The 17,208-nt window shown below is 57.9% G+C and overlaps 1 protein-coding gene across 3 annotated transcripts; it reads left to right on the top strand.

Moving 5' to 3' along the window:
• The first annotated feature begins 983 nt into the window (after positions 1–983).
• SLC39A14 (solute carrier family 39 member 14) lies at positions 984–12,122 on the top strand. Of its 3 annotated transcripts, XM_021546748.2 has the most exons (10): positions 998–1,007; positions 4,135–4,174; positions 4,918–5,172; positions 5,304–5,490; positions 7,362–7,531; positions 7,969–8,091; positions 8,749–8,934; positions 9,125–9,332; positions 10,840–11,024; positions 11,274–12,122. In XM_021546748.2, the coding sequence occupies exons 3-10, from the start codon at positions 4,933–4,935 to the stop codon at positions 11,418–11,420; spliced, it is 1,446 nt and encodes a 481-aa protein (XP_021402423.1). In that variant the 5' UTR covers positions 998–1,007; positions 4,135–4,174; positions 4,918–4,932; the 3' UTR covers positions 11,421–12,122. The 3 variants fall into 3 exon arrangements, with proteins under 3 accessions (XP_021402424.1, XP_021402423.1, XP_021402421.2); XM_021546749.2 differs by lacking the exon at positions 4,135–4,174 and having other exon boundaries at positions 984–1,007; XM_021546746.3 differs by lacking the exons at positions 998–1,007; positions 7,362–7,531 and adding an exon at positions 5,986–6,155 and having other exon boundaries at positions 3,479–4,174.
• Positions 12,123–17,208: the final 5,086 nt, after the last annotated feature.

Below are 17,208 nucleotides of genomic sequence, written 5' to 3'. Positions count from 1 at the left end.
TTTGGGGGTCCCTTGGAGGGGCCCTCAGGGGCTCGGTGCCCTTGGGGTGGGTTTTTGGGTGTCCTGGTGCCCCAGGTGGTTTTGGGGTGATCCCAGGCGATGTTTTGGGGCAGTCTGGGGGGTCCCACGTGGGATTTTTGGGGGTCCTCAGTGAGATTTTTTTGGGGGTGCCAGGTGGGATTTTTTAGGGGGTCCTGGGTGGGATTTTTGGGGTGCCGGGTAAGATTTCTGGGGATCCTGGATGGGATTTTGGGGGATCCTGGATGAGATTTTTTTGGGGTTCCTCAGTGCGATTTTTGCGAGTCCCGGGTGGGATTTTTGGGGATCCCGGGTGCGATTTTTGGGGATTCTGGATGAGATTTTTGGGGATTCCAGGTGAAATTTTTGGCGGTCCTGGATGAGATTTTTGGGGGTCCTGGATGGGATTTTTTTGGGCACCCTGGATGGGATTTTTGGGGATCCCGGGTGCGATTTTTGGGGATTCTGGATGAGATTTTTGGGGATTCCAGGTGAAATTTTTGGCGGTCCTGGATGAGATTTTTGGGGGTCCTGGATGGGATTTTTTTGGGGACCCTGGATGGGATTTTTGGGGATCCCGGGTGCGATTTTTGGGGATTCTGGATGAGATTTTTGGGGATTCCAGGTGAAATTTTTGGCGGTCCTGGATGAGATTTTTGGGGGTCCTGGATGGGATTTTTTTGGGGACCCTGGATGGGATTTTTGGGGATACCGGGTGAGATTTTTTTGGGGATCCGGGTGGAATTTTTGGGGGATCCTGGGTGGGATTTTTGGGGTCGCTGGGTGGGATTTTTTGGGGGTCCCGGTGCGATTTTTGGGGTCCCCGCGCTGCGCCGCGGGGGGGCGTGGCCTGGTGCGGAGGGGGCGTGGCCTGCTACGAGAGGGGGCGTGGCCGAGGCCGCGGCAGCCAATGGGGGCGCTCCCCGTGCCGGCGGCCGCGCGTGCGCGCTGCGCGGCCCCGAGCGGCGGCGGCGGGAGCGGGAGCGGAGGTAGGACCGGGACGGAGCGGGATAAACCGGGATAGACCGGGACAGGCACGGGATAGGCACGGCACCGCTGCCGTGCGACGGGGAACCGGCTGCGGGCACGGGCCCCGCGGGGAGCGAGGCAGCGGAGCGGGGGGAGCGGGCCGGGGCCGGCCCCGAGCCCCGGATGGGGATGGGGGATGCAGGGAGGGATGCAGGATGCGCGGAGCGGCTGGTTTGGCTTTGGGGCCGGTCCCAGGGCCTGGGGGCAGCCACGGGGGCTGGTTTTGGGACAGCCACTGGGGCCTGGGGCAGGGGAGGGTGCGGGTAGAGGTGCAGGATGCTGTTATGGGGCGCAGGGTTCGGTTTTGGGGCGCAGGGTCCAGCTGTGGGGTCTGGCAGCGCCAGTGGAAGGTCTGGGGCCAGGCAGCGGCGGCGGGATGGGGAGAAGGGTGAGATGGGGCCGGGCCACAGCAGCAGCTGCGGTCAGGGGGGCACCGGGCAGGACTGGGGGGTCCCTGCGGGGTGCGATGCCCGGGGGATCTCCCGCTGCCCGCCCCGGGATCACGGGCAAAGGAGGGACCGGACGCTGCCGGGAGCGTGTCGGTGACCCAGGAACGGCCCCGCCGCCAGCCCCGGGCGCGGAACCCTCCGGGGGCTGGGCTCCCTCCGAGTCTCCGAGCGCCCCGGGGGATGGAATTTGGGGGTCCCACCGGCCCCGTCCCCCCCGGTGTGCGGCAGCCGGCTGTCGGTGCGCGGGATCCCGGGAAGCGCTGGCGCCGGGCTGACGTCTCCGGGGCCGTGCTGGGCTGTGCCAGCGGTTTTTATTCCCGGCGTCGCCTTCCAGCTCCGAGCCGGGGATGGGGGGGGCGTGCGGGACGGATGAACCCTGCGCAGGCTTCGCCCGGTTGGCAGCTGCGTTGTGCTGGCGTGGTGGCATCGCTCCCTGCCCCATCCCGAGCCGCGATAAAGTAGGTCAGGCGCTGGCTCCGGGCTCCGGGCTCCGGGGTGCGAGGACGCCCTTGGAGGCAGCGGGCAGGACACCGGGGGGCTCCGGGGGGAACCGCAGCTGGCGCTGGGGATGGCGAGGCTCGGCGCTCTTTGGTGTTCGCCGCATCCCCTTCGTCGCGGGATGCTGGGCTGGGTGTGCCCGGCACCCTCCTGCCTCGCCCCGGGATGCTCCTCTTGGGGCTCCTCCGTCCCGCAGGGGCGGCTCCTGCACCTCGGTTTGCCCTAAAACGGAGCGAGCCCGTGCGGCTCCGGCTCTGCCCGCTCCCCGCCTTTCCTCCGGCGGCAGGGGATGGTTGAGGTCCGGTTTTCCACCCCGGGTAAATCCTGCTCGGCCCGGCTTGGGAAGAAACCCCCGCCAGGGGTTTTGGCATCGGAGAGAGCTGCGTGCCTTGGCACGGGCCGCTGTGCGGGCAGCGGGACGGTCCCGGTGGCACCGGGGATTTGGGGAGCACCCGGCTGGAAAGGGCGGCCAGCCGGGACGAACCTTTGGCACGTTGGGCTTTGTGCCAGCACCTTTGGGAGTCACCGGCAGCCTGGATGGCCCTCGGAGCCCAGGAGGAGCCAGCTGGAAGGGTGGCTTGGCGTAGCGAGGCAGAGGAAGGGTCTGGGGGATGCTGGAGAGGTCCCTGGGGTCCCCCCACCCAGCAGCAGCACCCCTGTGGACGGGCTCCCTCGCTGGTTTTGGGTGGAGAGGGGTTAAGTCAAAGCATCTGAGCTAAGCCCTGGCAGGAGAAGGCTCAAAGCTCCCGGAGAACAAAGCTCACAAAGTGCTGGGAAGCTGGTAAAACCTGTGGGAATGCGGGAGCCTTCAGGGCCGCTGGGGTCCCGGGTGGGGAGTGGGTTCCCCGGCAGCCCCTCGGGGTGGAAATCTTGGTCCCGAGGTTATTTTTGGAACAATTGCTTGGCCGGGCTTCAAAAATGTCCTGGTTTTTGGAGGAGATTGGAGCCTGTGAGGTGTCAGCACAGGCCTGGCACCGTGGGGTGCCCAGGGCTGGCTCGGGAGCCTCTCCAGGGGGATCAGGAGTGAGATTTTTTTGGGGATCCTGGATGGGATTTTTGGGGGCCCTGGATGAGATTTTTTTGGGGGTCCTGGGTGGGATTTTTGGGAGTCCCGGGTGGGATTTTTGGGGGTCCTGGGTAGGATTTTTTAGGATGCCCTGGATGGGATTTTTGGAGGTCCCAGGTGGGATTTTTTTAGGGGGTCCCATGTGGGATTTTTGGGGGTCCCGGGTGAGATATTTTGGAGTGCCGGTTGGGATTTTTTAGGGCTTCCCTGGTGGGATTTTTGGGGGTCCCACATGGGATTTTTGGGAGTCCTGGGTGGGATTTTTGGGGGTCCCAGGTGAGATTTTTGTGGATCCCAGGTGGGATTTTAGAGGGTCCTGGATGAGATTTTTGAGGGTTCTGGATGGGATTTTTGAGGGTCCCGGGTGGGATTTTTGAGGGCCCCTGTTCATTTTTTGGGGGTCCTGGGTGGGATTTTTGGGGGATCCTGGATGGGATTTTTGGCGTTCACGGCTGAGATTTTTTGGGCATCCCGGGTGAGATTTTTTGGGGATCCCACGTGGGATTTTTGGGGATCCTGCATGGGATTTTAGAGGGTCCTGGATGACATTTTTGAGGGTTATTTTCTCCTGGCCAATCCCAAATTTGCCATCCACCTTTCAGGGAATCTTCCCCGGGAATGCATCCAGAGCTCCGGGCTCTTGGTGCCTCCCAGGGTGGAGGACGTGCAGGTCGTGCCTGGCCTCCCCTCCTCTCCCCAAACCCCTTCCTTTGCACCCCGGAGTTGTGCCGCCCCTCTTTTATCAATTCCCAGCCCATATGGAAGGGCCAGAGAGGGCAAGGATTGATTCTGGGCAAACACCATAAAGGCACCTCCAGTGAAACGGGGCAGCGCCGGGTTCATGGTAATTATCCTGGTTAAATTATAACCTAACGAACAAGCCACCTCTGTCCCCGGGGCTCCCGTGCTCCTCTGCCATCGAGGTTTTGTGTCCCAGCCCCGGTGACACCCGGGGCACCCACGCGTGGCCAGGGCTGGGGCCTGACTCCTCACCCCCCAACACACGCACAGCTGGATTTGGGGCCGGCACAGCTGGATTTTTGTCACCTTCCCCACCATTCCTGCTCCTCCCAGGGTCCCCGAGGCGCTGCGGAGCTGGAGCCGTGTCCTGGCAGTGAGTGAGGGGCTCGGGGTGGTGCAGGAGGAGGAGGAGGGGGGTGGTTTTGCATGGAAAAATCATGGAAAAATGCAGGATCCTCCCCAGGATCTGGGTGCTGGCAGTGCTGTTGGAACGTGGATGAAAAATTCAACTTTATAATTTTCATCAAGATTCGTAGGGAATGGGTTTGTTTATTCGCAGCGCTGTGGACGCGTGTTAGGACTTATTGTTTTTTAATGTGCATGCGTACTTTTGAGAACTCTTGGTCTTTTTTTATTACTCTTACTAATTTTTCCATGTATAGAACTTCATAATAGGTTAATGCATATTCATTTTGCTGATTTTACAGCTAGCTACTCTTGTATTCAGTTTTTGTTAGAAAGTATAGAAAGAACTCTTGGGTCACTCTGCCTTGCCTGTTTTAAGGTCTAAGGCGTCTTTATTTCTTATTTTTTAGCATTTGTAATATATATATTTGTAATATATATTTGTAGTATATATTTGTATTTAGTATAGAAATTTGCATTCTTTTTCTTTAGCTGGGGTAGTTCTGGGCTGCAGCCACTGGACTAAACAGCAGATTTAGCAAGCTGAAAGTAGCGCGTTTCACTTAAATCTAAATTTAAGTGTTAACTTTTCACTCCACCTCGCTGCTCCCCCTTTTCCCTGCGGGTAAACCCGTCGGTGGGGCGGAGGAGCCGTGGTTTCGGAGCGCTGGGAATGCCAAAGGCAGCAAAGCAATGTGGTTTTTCTCTCAGCATCGCAGAGGCACCATGATCCCCAGCGCTGGCCCCCGGAGCTGCTGCCTGCTCCTGCTGCTCTGCCTCCTGCCCTGCCCGCGGGTCCGGGCGGGCGTCTCGGCCGCCTCCTTCCTGCAGGATCTGCTCCAGCGCTACGGGGACAGCCAAACCTTGAGCCTGAAGCAGCTCAAGGCCCTGCTGAACCACCTGGATGTGGGAGTGGGACACGCCAATGGCTCCCAAACACCTCAGCAGCGCCTCAACCTTTCCCGCGTAAGGAGGGCGACCCCCAAACCCCAACAAACCCTCCCCGTGGGCACCCAAAACTTCCCTGCGGGTTCCCGAAATCTCCTTGCGGAGCTGTGGGAATCTCACGGCGCCTTTCTGTCCCTTCCCTCCCGCAGTGCTTCAGCTCCGTGGAGCTTTTTGCCATCCACAACCTGAGCGAGGGCTCCCCTGTGGGGCACAGCGAGTTCAAGGAGTTCTGCCCCACCATCCTGCAGCAGCTGGAGTCGGGGGCGTGCGCCTCCGAAAACCTGGAGAACGAGGAGAATGAGCAGACAGAGGAGAGCAGGCCCAGCTCTGCTGAAGGTAATCGGGGTGCTGGGTCCTGGGCACGGAGCCTGGGGAGTGAGGAACAGCCACTTCCCACTCCTGGGAATTCCCTGCCTCCAGCAGCTGGGAGCCCAGTTTCCCTCGCTGTGGTTTGCTTTTGCCGGGATAACCTCCGTGCCTCCGGGATGAGGAGGATGAGCTGGATGAGGAGGGGGCTCTGCTGTGGGTTCCCCGGGGTGGGAGGGGGTGACCCGGAGGGTCCCGCCGGCCTCCAGCCACCGGCCAGCTCCCGACGGTGCCCGAGGTCTTGGATCAGCCGTCCCACGCTGCGGCCGGCTCGGGAAAACCTTGAAAAGGGAATAAAAACCTTTTCCAAGGAACCCCGTGGCTTCATTCCCACCTTGCCTGCACCGAACACGACGGTTTTGTGGCAGCTGGAGCAGCCCCGGAGCCAGCCATCCCCACCCGCCCGGGTGCGGGCTCGCCGAGAGCCTCGGTAATGTCTGGCCCTCGTTTCTTCTCGTTCCGCAGCGTGGGGCTTTGGTTTTCTCAGTGTGTCCATGATTAACGTGGCCTCCCTGCTCGGAGTCCTCATCGTCCCGTGCTCCCAGAAGGCCTTTTTCAGCCGGGTGCTGCTGTTTTTCATCGCGCTCTCCATCGGCACGCTGCTCTCTAACGCGCTCTTCCAGCTCATCCCAGAGGTGCGGTAGAACGTCCCTGCCTCCCTCCCGTCTCCGGGGGCGGCTCCGTGGGCGCCCTTCTCTGCCTCCACCCCGCCGAATCCATCCGACCCCTCGTCACCCGAGGCTCAGGGCTTGGCTCAAGGGGCTCCGCAGGGCTTTTCTCACCCCTATGAGCACCAGGAAATCCTCCATGTCCTCCATCCCTGCCCACGAGCAGTGGGAATGTGCTGGGAGAAGCTGTTTGCTCCTGCTCTGCGTCTCCAGGAGTTTATCCCTCGGCGTTATACGCTCGGCCACGCTTCTGGCAGCAGTACTGGCGTGAGCCAGAGGGGAAAAAATGTGAAATATCCATGGAAATATAATCAAATATCCATATAAAAGCACAGAGAACAGCCTAGAGAAGCAGTGGCTTTCTCTGGAATCAGCCAACTTCTACAAATCATTTTAATTGCCTGTTTTTTTTCCCCCCCTACCTGATTTCCCAGCCCAATGTTCCCACAAGGGTTCTGGCTTCCATGAGGTTTCCTGGTGCTCTGATGGGACCGACAGAAATATCGCAAATTAATTGTGTTGTAATTGCGCAATTCTGGGGCTGAGCAAATCCACCTGGATTGGAAACCTTTGGAACGTGGTCCAGGCGCCTCCTCAGAGGATGAGTTGGATTTGGGCACATCCAACCTTCAAATTCCAGTGGGGTTTTTCCCCCTGGCGTTGCCCGCTTGCTGCCAGGCGGCGAACGCTTCATCCGTGCTGGCAGTGGGATGTTTTTCCAAGCTTTTCAGCTCCAGAACTGCAACTTTTATTTGCTGGATATCAAAAACAAGCGCCTCTGATTGCTGATCTGGCAGGAATTGAGATGCCAGGGGTACGCTCCAGCCCCGCCGGGTGCCGGGCAGGGACCGGCTGCAGGACGGGGCTGGAGCATACGAGGTGCTCGGGGTCCCGGGCGCTCCGTGGCTTGGGAACGACCCAGGGAGCAGAGCTGGGGGCTGGCTGGGCCACAACCTGGCTACCAGAACTCAGCCGAGCTCGCCAAACTTTCCCACAGCCGCCGAGCGCCGGGCTCGCCCTTGATGAACAAGAATCACTAATGAATGTCCTCTTCTCTCCCTCCTCTTCTCTCTGTGCTGTCGGTGTGGATTCCTTCCCCGCCCATCCCCACGTTGATCTCGTCCCTTCTCCCGTGTCTCCCCGTGTCTCCCGGGGTGGGTTTGGCTCTGCCAGTCTGGGGTTACGGTTTCCTCTGCGTCTCCGTCATCTCCCTGTGCTCGCTGGTGGGAGCCAGCGTGGTGCCCTTCATGAAGAAGACCTTTTACAAGCGGCTGCTCCTCTACTTCATAGCTCTGGCGATTGGAACTCTCTACTCCAACGCCCTCTTCCAGCTCATTCCCGAGGTAGGGAGAGGACTGGCGGGTCCGTGCTTTTCTCTCTCTCTTTTTCTGGGGCTGTTTCTCTCTCTGGCTGGAGAAGGGGAAGGCCAGAGCGAGGTATGGAGGGCTGGAAGCCCCTCGGAGCTGGAATGGCTCCAGGGAGATCCCTGGTCTGCTTCAAGCAGAGAATCGTTGTTTTATCGCCTTTTTTGGCTTTTTCCAGCCCTTGGAGGCAGGTCCCCACTGCAGAGAGGAGCCTGGTTTTGGCATCCCTGGAGGAGGGAATGAGGGAGACTCCAGGTGCACAAAGGTGTTTCCTGAGCTTGTCCCCAAAGCAGCAGCTCCTCAGAGAGAGCTCAGAGCTGTGTCACCCCTGCGGTGTCACCCCAGGGGCAAAGGCAGAGGAAGGACACTGCCAGGGCCTGCTCCTCATCCTCTCCCGGGTCCCCTCCTGCCTGCAGGCGTTCGGATTCAACCCTCAGGAAGATTATTACGTCTCCAAATCCGCTGTGGTGTTCGGGGGCTTCTACCTCTTCTTCTTCACGGAGAAGATCCTGAAGATGCTCCTGAAGCAGAAGGACCAGGTGAGGTGGAGCAGGGGATGGCGGGGTGGGAAACAGCAGGAATTTCAGGATGGAGGGGTGGGAAACAGGAATTTCGGGATGGAGGGGTGGGAAACAGCAGGGATATCAGGATGGCAGGATGGGAAACAGCAGGGATATTGGGATGGAGGGGTGGGAAACAGCAGGAATTGCAGAATGGAGGGGTGGGAAACAGTGGGAATATTGGGATGGCAGGATGAAAAAAGAAGGGATATTGGGATGGAGGGGTGGGAAACAGCAGGAATTTCGGGATGGAGGGGTGGGAAACAGTGGGAATTTCAAAATGGAGGGGTGGGAAACAGCAGGAATTTCAGGATAGCGGGGCAGGGGAAAGAGCAGGAATATTGGGATAGCAGGGTGGGAAAGAGCAGGAATTTCAGGGTAGCGGGGCAGGAAAGAGCAGGAATGTCGGGATGGCAGGGCAGGAAAGAGCAGGAATATCAGCGTGGCAGGATGGGAAACAGCAGGAATATTGGGATGGAGGGGTGAGAAAGAGCAGGAATTTCAGGGTAGCGGGGCAGGAAAGAGCAGGAATATCAGGATGGCAGGGCAGGAAAGAGCAGGAATTTCAGGGTAGCGGGGCAGGAAAGAGCAGGAATATCGGGATGACTGAGAGCCCTGAATGCCCCGATCCCTCAGCACCACCACGGGCACAGCCACTACGGCCCCGAGGCTCTGCCCTCCAAGAAGGACCAGGAGGAGGGGGTCACGGAGAAGCTGCAGAACGGAGACCTGGACCACATGATCCCACACATCACCAGCGACCTGGAGTGCAAACCCCCCTCCGGGGAGGAGAAGGCCGTGGTGGGCTCCCTCTCTGTCCAGGTGAGCGCCTCATCCCGTGGCACGCTGGCAAAATCAATCAAAACCAGTTTTGCAGCCCAAATTCTCCGCGCGCGGCGGGAGCAGACGGCTCCGCCGTGCGGGTTTAATGATTAGCGGGGTGGGTTTCCATCTGAGGGAGGGATCAGTGACCCCCTTTGGGTGCTGGCTCCATTTTGGGGTGCCCTGGCAGGACCTGCAGGCCTCGCAGAGCGCGTGCTACTGGCTGAAGGAGGTGAGGTACTCGGACATCGGGACGCTGGCCTGGATGATCACGCTCAGCGACGGGCTCCACAACTTCATCGACGGCCTGGCCATCGGCGCCTCCTTCACCGTGTCCGTCTTCCAAGGGATCAGCACCTCCGTGGCCATACTCTGCGAGGAATTCCCACACGAGCTGGGTATGGGGCTCCTGGGCTCTGCCCCTGCTCGCTCGGCATCCTTTGTCCATCCAAAAAGGCGGATTTGGGGTGGAATAAACAGTGGAGTCGCAGAGAGCGGGGAGAGGGAGGGCTGTAAACTGCTCTGAGTAATCGCCGCTCTAAAAATAACGAGGTGATATGATGTCTGAGGTTTAAAATTAGGTGGAGGCATCTGAAGGCAAAAAAAAGAAAAAAACCCTCAGCACTTCGTCGGTTTGGGAGGGGGGAGGCGGGTTTGGGTGGGAGTGTCTGGGTTTGGAGTGGTCAGTGGAGGGGAGGCGGGTTTGGGTGGGAGTGTGTGGGTTTAGGGATGGTGCTGTGGTCAGCGTGTGGGAGGCAGGTTTGGGTGGGAATGTCCAAATTTAGGGGCAGACGAGGTGGGAGGTGGATTTGGGTGTGAATGTCTGAATTTAGTGGAGAGATCAGTGAAGGAGAGGCAGGTTTGGGTGTGAATGTCTGAATTTAGTGGAGAGATCAGTGAAGGAGAGGCAGGTTTGGGTGTGAATGTCCAAATTTAGGGGCAGACGAGGTGGGAGGTGGATTTGAGTGTGAATGTCTGAATTTTATGGAGAGATCAGTGAAGGAGAGGTGGATTTGAGTGTGAATGTCCAATTTTAGGGACAGATGAGGAGGGAGGTGGATTTGGATGTGAATGTCCAAATTTAGGGACAGATGAGGAGGGAGGTGGATTTGGGTGTGAATGTCTGAATTTCGTGGATAGATCAATGAAGGAGAGGTGGATTTGGGTGTGAATGTCCAAGTTTAGGGACAGATGAGGGGGAGCATAGGTTTGGGTGTGAATGTCTGAATTTTGTGGAGAGATCAGTGAAGGAGAGGTGGATTTGGGTGTGAATGTCCAAATTTAGGGACAGATGAGGAGGGAGGTGGATTTGGGTGTGAATGTCTGAATTTCGTGGATAGATCAATGAAGGAGAGGTGGATTTGGTTGTGAATGTCCAAGTTTAGGGACAGATGAGGGGGAGCATAGGTTTGGGTGTGAATGTCTGAATTTTGTGGAGAGATCAGTGAAGGAGAGGTGGATTTGGGTGTGAATGTCCAAATTTAGGGGCAGATGAGGAGGGAGGTGGATTTGGGTGTGAATGTCTGAATTTTGTGGAGAGATCAGTGAAGGAGAGGTGTATTTGGGTGTGAATGTCCAAATTTAGGGACAGATGAGGGGGAGCATAGGTTTGAGTGTGAATGTCTGAATTTTGTGGAGAGATCAGTGAAGGAGAGGCAGGTTTGGGTGTCAATGTCCAAATTCAGGGGCAGTGTGATGGTCAGTGCCCAGCTGGCAGCCACAGGGAGCCCACTTTTGAGCTGGGCCATGCTGTGATGTTCGGGGTGCTCTGTGCACTCCAGGGGCTGGACTCTGATCTCTGTACCCCTTCCAACTCGGGATATTCCAGGTTTTTATGGGTTCGAGTTGGTGCTGTCCCTGCTGACAGCCTTTCCCTCCTCATCCTCCCATCTTCTCCTGCCCCAGGGGACTTTGTGATCCTGCTGAATGCTGGCATGACCATTCGCCAGGCGCTCTTCTTCAACTTCATCTCCGCCTGCTGCTGCTACGTGGGCCTGGCCTTTGGCATCGTGGCCGGCAGCCACTTCTCTGCCAACTGGATCTTCGCCCTGGCTGGAGGGATGTTCCTGTACATAGCCCTGGCTGACATGGTAAATCCTGAGCCCCAAATCCTGAGCCTAGAACCCTGAGCCCTGGGATTTTTCCCCTGGGAAAAGCTCTGCTTGCCCTCAGCCTGCAGGCACGGCGGGGTTCGCTCCGTCCCCCCGGCACACGCAGGTATCTCTGCCGTGCTTTGCCTTGGCTGAAATCCCCCGGGGTGGGAGGCTGGTGGATGTTTGCTGGAGGAGGGGATGGGGCTGTCACTGAGCCCTGCCACCCCGACGTTTTCCCCGCTGCAGTTCCCGGAGATGAACGAGGTGAGCCGGGAGGACGAGCAGAACGGCAGCGCCCTGATCACCTTCGCCATCCAGAACGCGGGGCTGCTCACGGGCTTCACCATCATGGTGCTGCTCACCATGTACTCGGGGCAGATCCAGATAGGGTAGGACCAGCCCGAGCTGCAGCCCTGATCCAATTTTTCAATGTTTTTTTTTTTGGGGGGGGTGGGGAGGGAAAGGTTTTTTCTTTTTTTTTTTTTGGTTTTTTTCTTTCCTTTTCCTGCTGCAAACATACGACGGTACCTGTGCAGGCACTGACGTCACACTACAGGAGAGACATTGCTTTGAAAGCTATTCCATGGATTTTTTTTCTCCCGGTTTAAGGCTGAGGGGAGTGGAATTCCCCTTCCCATAGGACTGACCTGACTTTATCCAGTGTCACATCCCTTCTCTCCTCGCCTCTCCCAGGAAGGATGGAATGGGGAGACAGGAGCTGCTGCAGCCGTGCTGCTCCTCTTGTGGGACATGAGGCTGTCCTGGCCCCTCTGGGGGTGTGTGATGGGGACAGACAGGGACAGACCCTTCTCAGAGCCTTCCCCACAGCCAGAACTCCCCGAGGATGAGGAGGTTCACGATGTCACCATCACCCGACCGCTTCTGCTCCGTTTCAGCCTGGACAATGCCCTGGCGAGAGCTGGGTGAAGAGGGCAGGGGTTTTAAAGCACATTTTGGGTGTCAGTGCTCACAGCAGAGGACACCAAACTGGGTTGGAGTGACACTTGGGCTGCTGGAAAAGCCTGCCTGGATGGCCTGACCCCCCTTCAGTCCATGCTGCTGGAATCAGGGGCGAGCCCCAGCTCCTCCTCCTCCTCCTCCTCCTCCTCCTCCGTGAGGCTGCTCAGAAGGGGATGAGAGCAGAGCCCTGCCCAGGGATTTCTCCTCAGGCTGTGTCCGAGCTCACGGGGACACCCAGGATCCTAAGGTTCAGGGTGGGGTAGGGGGTGTTTTTAAAAGCAAAACTCAGACTGTGAACCTCTTCAGGTTGCGTGTTCCCAGCCGTAGGGAGTAGCCAGAGAAGGGTGCTCCAGGCACTTCCCAGCTCTGCCTCCGGGCTGGCGTTCCCCAGATTCACTAGGTGAATTACTTATTATCATATTGATAAGATTGCCCACCCCAGCCCTGTTGCTTGAGGTTCCCTCGCACCCCTTTTGCCCTCAGACCCCTCATCCTGTAGCTGGTGTGAGCTTGTGGCCGTGGGGATTCAGGGGAATCCCTCGTGGTTTGGCGCTGGATTGGGATGGAGGAGAGGTGCAGGTGCTTTGGAAGTGTTTGTGAGGTGTCTTCCTTTGCTGCCCACCTGTGCAGGTGTGCGGGGTGTTCACAGGGTGGTGGCACCGTGCTGGAGCTGAGGCTCCCACACCTTCCCTTTGCCCTCTGAGGAAAGCAAACCTGAGGCTGTGCCAGGTATTATTCCTGCCCATCTCAGGGCAGAGGGCCCTGGCACAGGCTCAGCACCCCTGGCAGCGTTGTACCCTGGCTGGGTCGCTGTAATCCCTGAATTCTGTAGTTCCCAGCTGGGTGATGTTCTTCCTAAGCTCCCAACAGCTTCACCAAGCCCGTGGCCTCTGGCACTGCCAGGATCCTCGTGGATCATCACCTGCACTCTCGGTGGCTTTTGTAGTCTGGCCATTTGTCCCCTCAGCATCCCCCGGCTCTTGGCTTTGTCCTACACCCCAAAACATAAATATCAACTTCTGGAGGAGCAGGGAGCCTTTCTGGGATCACCCTTCACCCGAAGGTGCTGCACGGTCCTCGGGTGATTCCCTCAATGAGAGACTTGGCTTTGTCCCGTGTGGTGTCCTTTGTGGATTGTCACCAAAAGTCACTTTTCCCACTGGGGCAGAGCAGGGCCTGCGCTGGCTGGGGCAGTCGTTCATCACCTCGCAGGCATTCCCTGTGCTGCAGTCCCAGGACCAAAGGGGCGTTGGAAACACTTTTTCCTTGCTTGAGAGAGCCACAGCCCCAGCTGACACAGCGTGGAAAATCTGAGTCCTTGCACTGGCACAGGTGCCACCTCTCCTCTCCTCTCCTCTCCTCTCCTCTCCTCTCCTCTCCTCTCCTCTCCTCTCCTCTCCTCTCCTCTCCTCTCCTCTCCTCTCCTCTCCTCTCCTCTCCTCTCCTCTCCTCTCCTCTCCTCTCCTCTCCTCTCCTCTCCTCTCCTCTCCTCTCCTCTCCTCTCCTCTCCTCTCCTCTCCTCTCCTCTCCTCTCCTCTCCTCTCCTCTCCTCTCCTCTCCTCTCCTCTCCTCTCCTCTCCTCTCCTCTCCTCTCCTCTCCTCTCCTCTCCCCTCCTCTCCCCTCCCCTCCCCTCCCCTCCCCTCCCCTCCCCTCCCCTCCCCTCCCCTCCCCTCCCCTCCCCTCCCCTCCCCTCCCCTCCCCTCCCCTCCCCTCCCCTCCCCTCCCCTCCCCTCCCCTCCCTCCCCTCCCCTCCCCTCCCCTCCCCTCCCCTCCCCTCCCCTCCCCTCCCCTCTCCTCTCCTCTCCTCTCCTCTCCTCTCCTCTCCTCTCCTCTCCTCTCCTCTCCTCTCCTCTCCTCTCCTCTCCTCTCCTCTCCTCTCCTCTCCTCTCCTCTCCTCTCCTCTCCTCTCCTCTCCTCTCCTCTCCTCTCCTCTCCTCTCCTCTCCTCTCCCCCCTCCTCTCTCCTCTCTCCTCTCCCCTCTTTCCAGGAAGGACTTACTTGGGAAGCACCGTGTGTCTGGCAGGGCACAGGAGGCTGGAGAAGCCTCCACGGGGGAGGACAGGGGGACGTGGGGGCTTTGTCCCCTCTGGACTGTGCCTGGCAGTGGCAGAGTGCAGGGCTCGGCGTCCTCAGAGCTGGCAGGATTCACTGTGGGCATCACGACTCCGCCGTCTTCTCCTTTCCACTTTATCCCTGTCTGCTGAGAAATCTGCAAACTGGAGATTTGGGGCTGGGGGTGAGAAATGAGGCTGCCCTGCCACCAAGGAGAGCTCCTGTTCCCCCCGGGCAGGCTGGCACCTGCCAGAGGGAGAGGGATGGGAACCCACCCAAACCCAGCTCCTGGTGGATTTTCACCCGTTTTGTCTCCTTGCCCTCGTCGAGCTCAAGTTCCATCTCAGTATTTCAATTATAACTCAGGTGTTGTAGGGAGAGAAACAAAGAGCGTTAAGTTAAATGTCACGCGAATTGTACAGATGTTTGTAAAATTCCATAAATAAAATCTATTCTGTAAAACCGGCAGCGAGATCCTCCCTGCAGGTGGGGGATGGAGGGGTGGCAGCGCTGCTGGCTCAGGATTTTTCCAAGGGAAAGGGTTTCAGGGTGATGCAATCCCGGTTTTCCAGCTGGATTTCCGTGGCTGTGCAGTGCTGCACGGCTGACGGGAGGTGGCACTGACAACCGCCAGCCTGCCCAAAAACCTTTGCGGCTCCTAAAACCCTGCCTTCATTATTTATATATATTTTTATATATTTTTTTTTAATTTAACTGAAATTTATTTCTGGTTTGGCTGGGAGATGTGGGATGCTGGATTTGTCCCCAAGCTCCTGGCAGTGTTTGTGTCCTTGTTTTCCTACCCTCCATTAGGAAAAAAAAAAAAAAAAAAAAGGCAAACTTTGCTGTTCTACTTCTCCTTTTTTACCTTTTTCTGCACTATTCCAACCCCCTCAATGTGCCAACTCTGAGCAGCAAATTCAGTTTTTAAAAACCCTGTTGCAGCTAAAGAAACCAAATCTTGATATTCTGAGGTGTTTTATTTAAAAAAAAATTAATTATTGTTTTTATTAAGCAAGCAAAGTCACAGCAAGCATCAGACTTGCTCATCAGCACTTCTAGGGGGGCTTTGGGAGGGCTCTTTCCTGCTGCAAAATCCTTGTGTTTTGCTGAATGCCTGAAAGCTGAGTTACCTCAGAAAATGCTGCTGGATGGGATTATGGAATTCCTGGAATGGTTTGGGTTGGTTAAAGCCCATCCAGTGCCACCCCTGCCATGTGCAGGGGGCACCTTTTACTATCCAAAATTGCTCCGACCTGGCCTTGGGCACTGCCAGGGATCCAGGGGCAGCTACAGCTCCTCTGGGAATTCCATCCCAGCCTCTCCTCACCCTCACAGCCAGGAATTCCTTCCCAAAATCCCACCTAATCCTGTCCTCCTTCATCTTCAAGTGGTAGGAACAAAACATCGACTGTTTTTCCTTTTCCTCAAAAATGTTCTAAGGAATATCAGCTCTGGAGCCAGGCTGGGAGAGCTGGGAATGTTCACCTGGAGAAGGGAAGGCTCCAGGGAGAGCTGGGAATGTTCACCTGGAGAAGGGAAGGCTCCAGGGAGAGCTGGGAATGTTCACCTGGAGAAGGGAAGGATCCAGAGAGAGCTGGGAATGTTCCTCTGGAGAAGGGAAGGATCCATGGAGAGCTGGGAATGTTCACCTGGAGAAGGGAAGGATCCAGGGGGAGCTGGGAATGTTCACCTGGAGAAGGGAAGGATCCATGGAGAGCTGGGAATGTTCCTCTGGAGAGAAGAAGGATCCAGGGAGAGCTGGGAATGTTCACCTGGAGAAGGGAAGGATCCAGGGAGAGCTGGGAATGTTCACCTGGAGAGAGGAAGGATCCAGGGAGCGCTGGGAATGTTCACCTGGAGAAGGGAAAGCTCCAGAGAGAGCTGGGAATGTTCACCTGGAGAGAAGAAGGATCCAGGGAGAGCTGGGAATGTTCACCTGGAGAAGGGAAGGATCCAGGGAGAGCTCAGAGCCCTTCCAGGGCCTGAAGGGGCTCCAAGAGAATTGGAGAGGGATTTGGACAAGGGATGGATGGACAGGACACAGGGAATGGCTTCCAACTGGGAAAGAGGTTTAAATGGGATATTGGGAAGGAAAGTCCTTCCTTAAGGACTTTCAGGCACCTTTCTCCATGCCCAGCCTGGATTTTTCCCAAATGGAAAAGTTTAAAAGAGGCTCCCTGAAACTTCAGTGTCTGCTTTGTGTGGGATGCGTTTCAGCAGGGAGAGGGACTGCGGACAAGGGATGGAGGGACAGGACACAGGGAATTACTTCCCACTGGGAAAGAGGAGGTTTAAATGGGATACTGCGGAGGAAAGGTCCTTTCTTAAGGACTTTCAGGCACCTTTCTCCATGTCCAGCCTGGATTTTTCCCAAATGGAACACACTGAAAGTGTGCGTGGGAATTTTAAAACCCCTGATGTGATGCCCCCTGAAATTTCAGAAATTTCAGTGTCTGCTTTGTGTGGGACGTGTTTCAGCAGGGAAAGGGACTGGGGACAAGGGATGGATTCCCACTGCCAGAGGGCAGGGCTGGGATATTGGGAAGGAATTCCCGGCTGGGAGGGTGAGAAGAAGCTGTGCTGGAATTCCCAGAGAATCCGTGGCTGCCCCTGGATCCCTGGCAGCGCCCAAGGCCGAGCCAGCGGGAGGCGTCCCCGGGATGGCACTGGCGGATCCTTACAGCCCTTCCCACACGGCAGCGTGGGGTCCCAGCGCTCTCCTCCCTCAGCAGCGAAGCTGTGCCCGGGTTGATCGAACAGCCCCGGTGAAGCTGTGCTCGGTGATGCCCAAACACCCCCGACGAAGCTGTTCCCGGTGGTGCTCAAACAGCCCCGGCGAAGCTGTGCCCGGGTTGATCAAACAGCCCCGGTGAAACTGTGCTTGATGGTGCCCAAACAGCCCCAGCGCCGTTCCCGCGCTCCCCCTCAGCGCCGCCGCCATGTTGCCCCCTCAGCGCCGTTCCCGCGCTCCCCCTCAGCGCCGCCGCCATGTTGCCCCCCCGTTGCTTAGCAACGCCCCCTTCCCCTCCAAGATGGCGGGCGGGGCGGGGCGGGCGCGGCGCAGGCGCGGGCGGGTGGGGGGGCAGAGGGCGGAGGGCGGTGTGGCGGCGGCGGCGGGGGCGGCACTGGGGGGGGCGCAGCGCAGCGCCGCCGCGGAGCCGCCGC

This window comes from Lonchura striata, chromosome 32 (assembly GCF_046129695.1).
Source record: "Lonchura striata isolate bLonStr1 chromosome 32, bLonStr1.mat, whole genome shotgun sequence".
NCBI lineage: Eukaryota > Metazoa > Chordata > Aves > Passeriformes > Estrildidae > Lonchura > Lonchura striata.
This window is presented reverse-complemented; position numbering and strand designations above follow the sequence as displayed.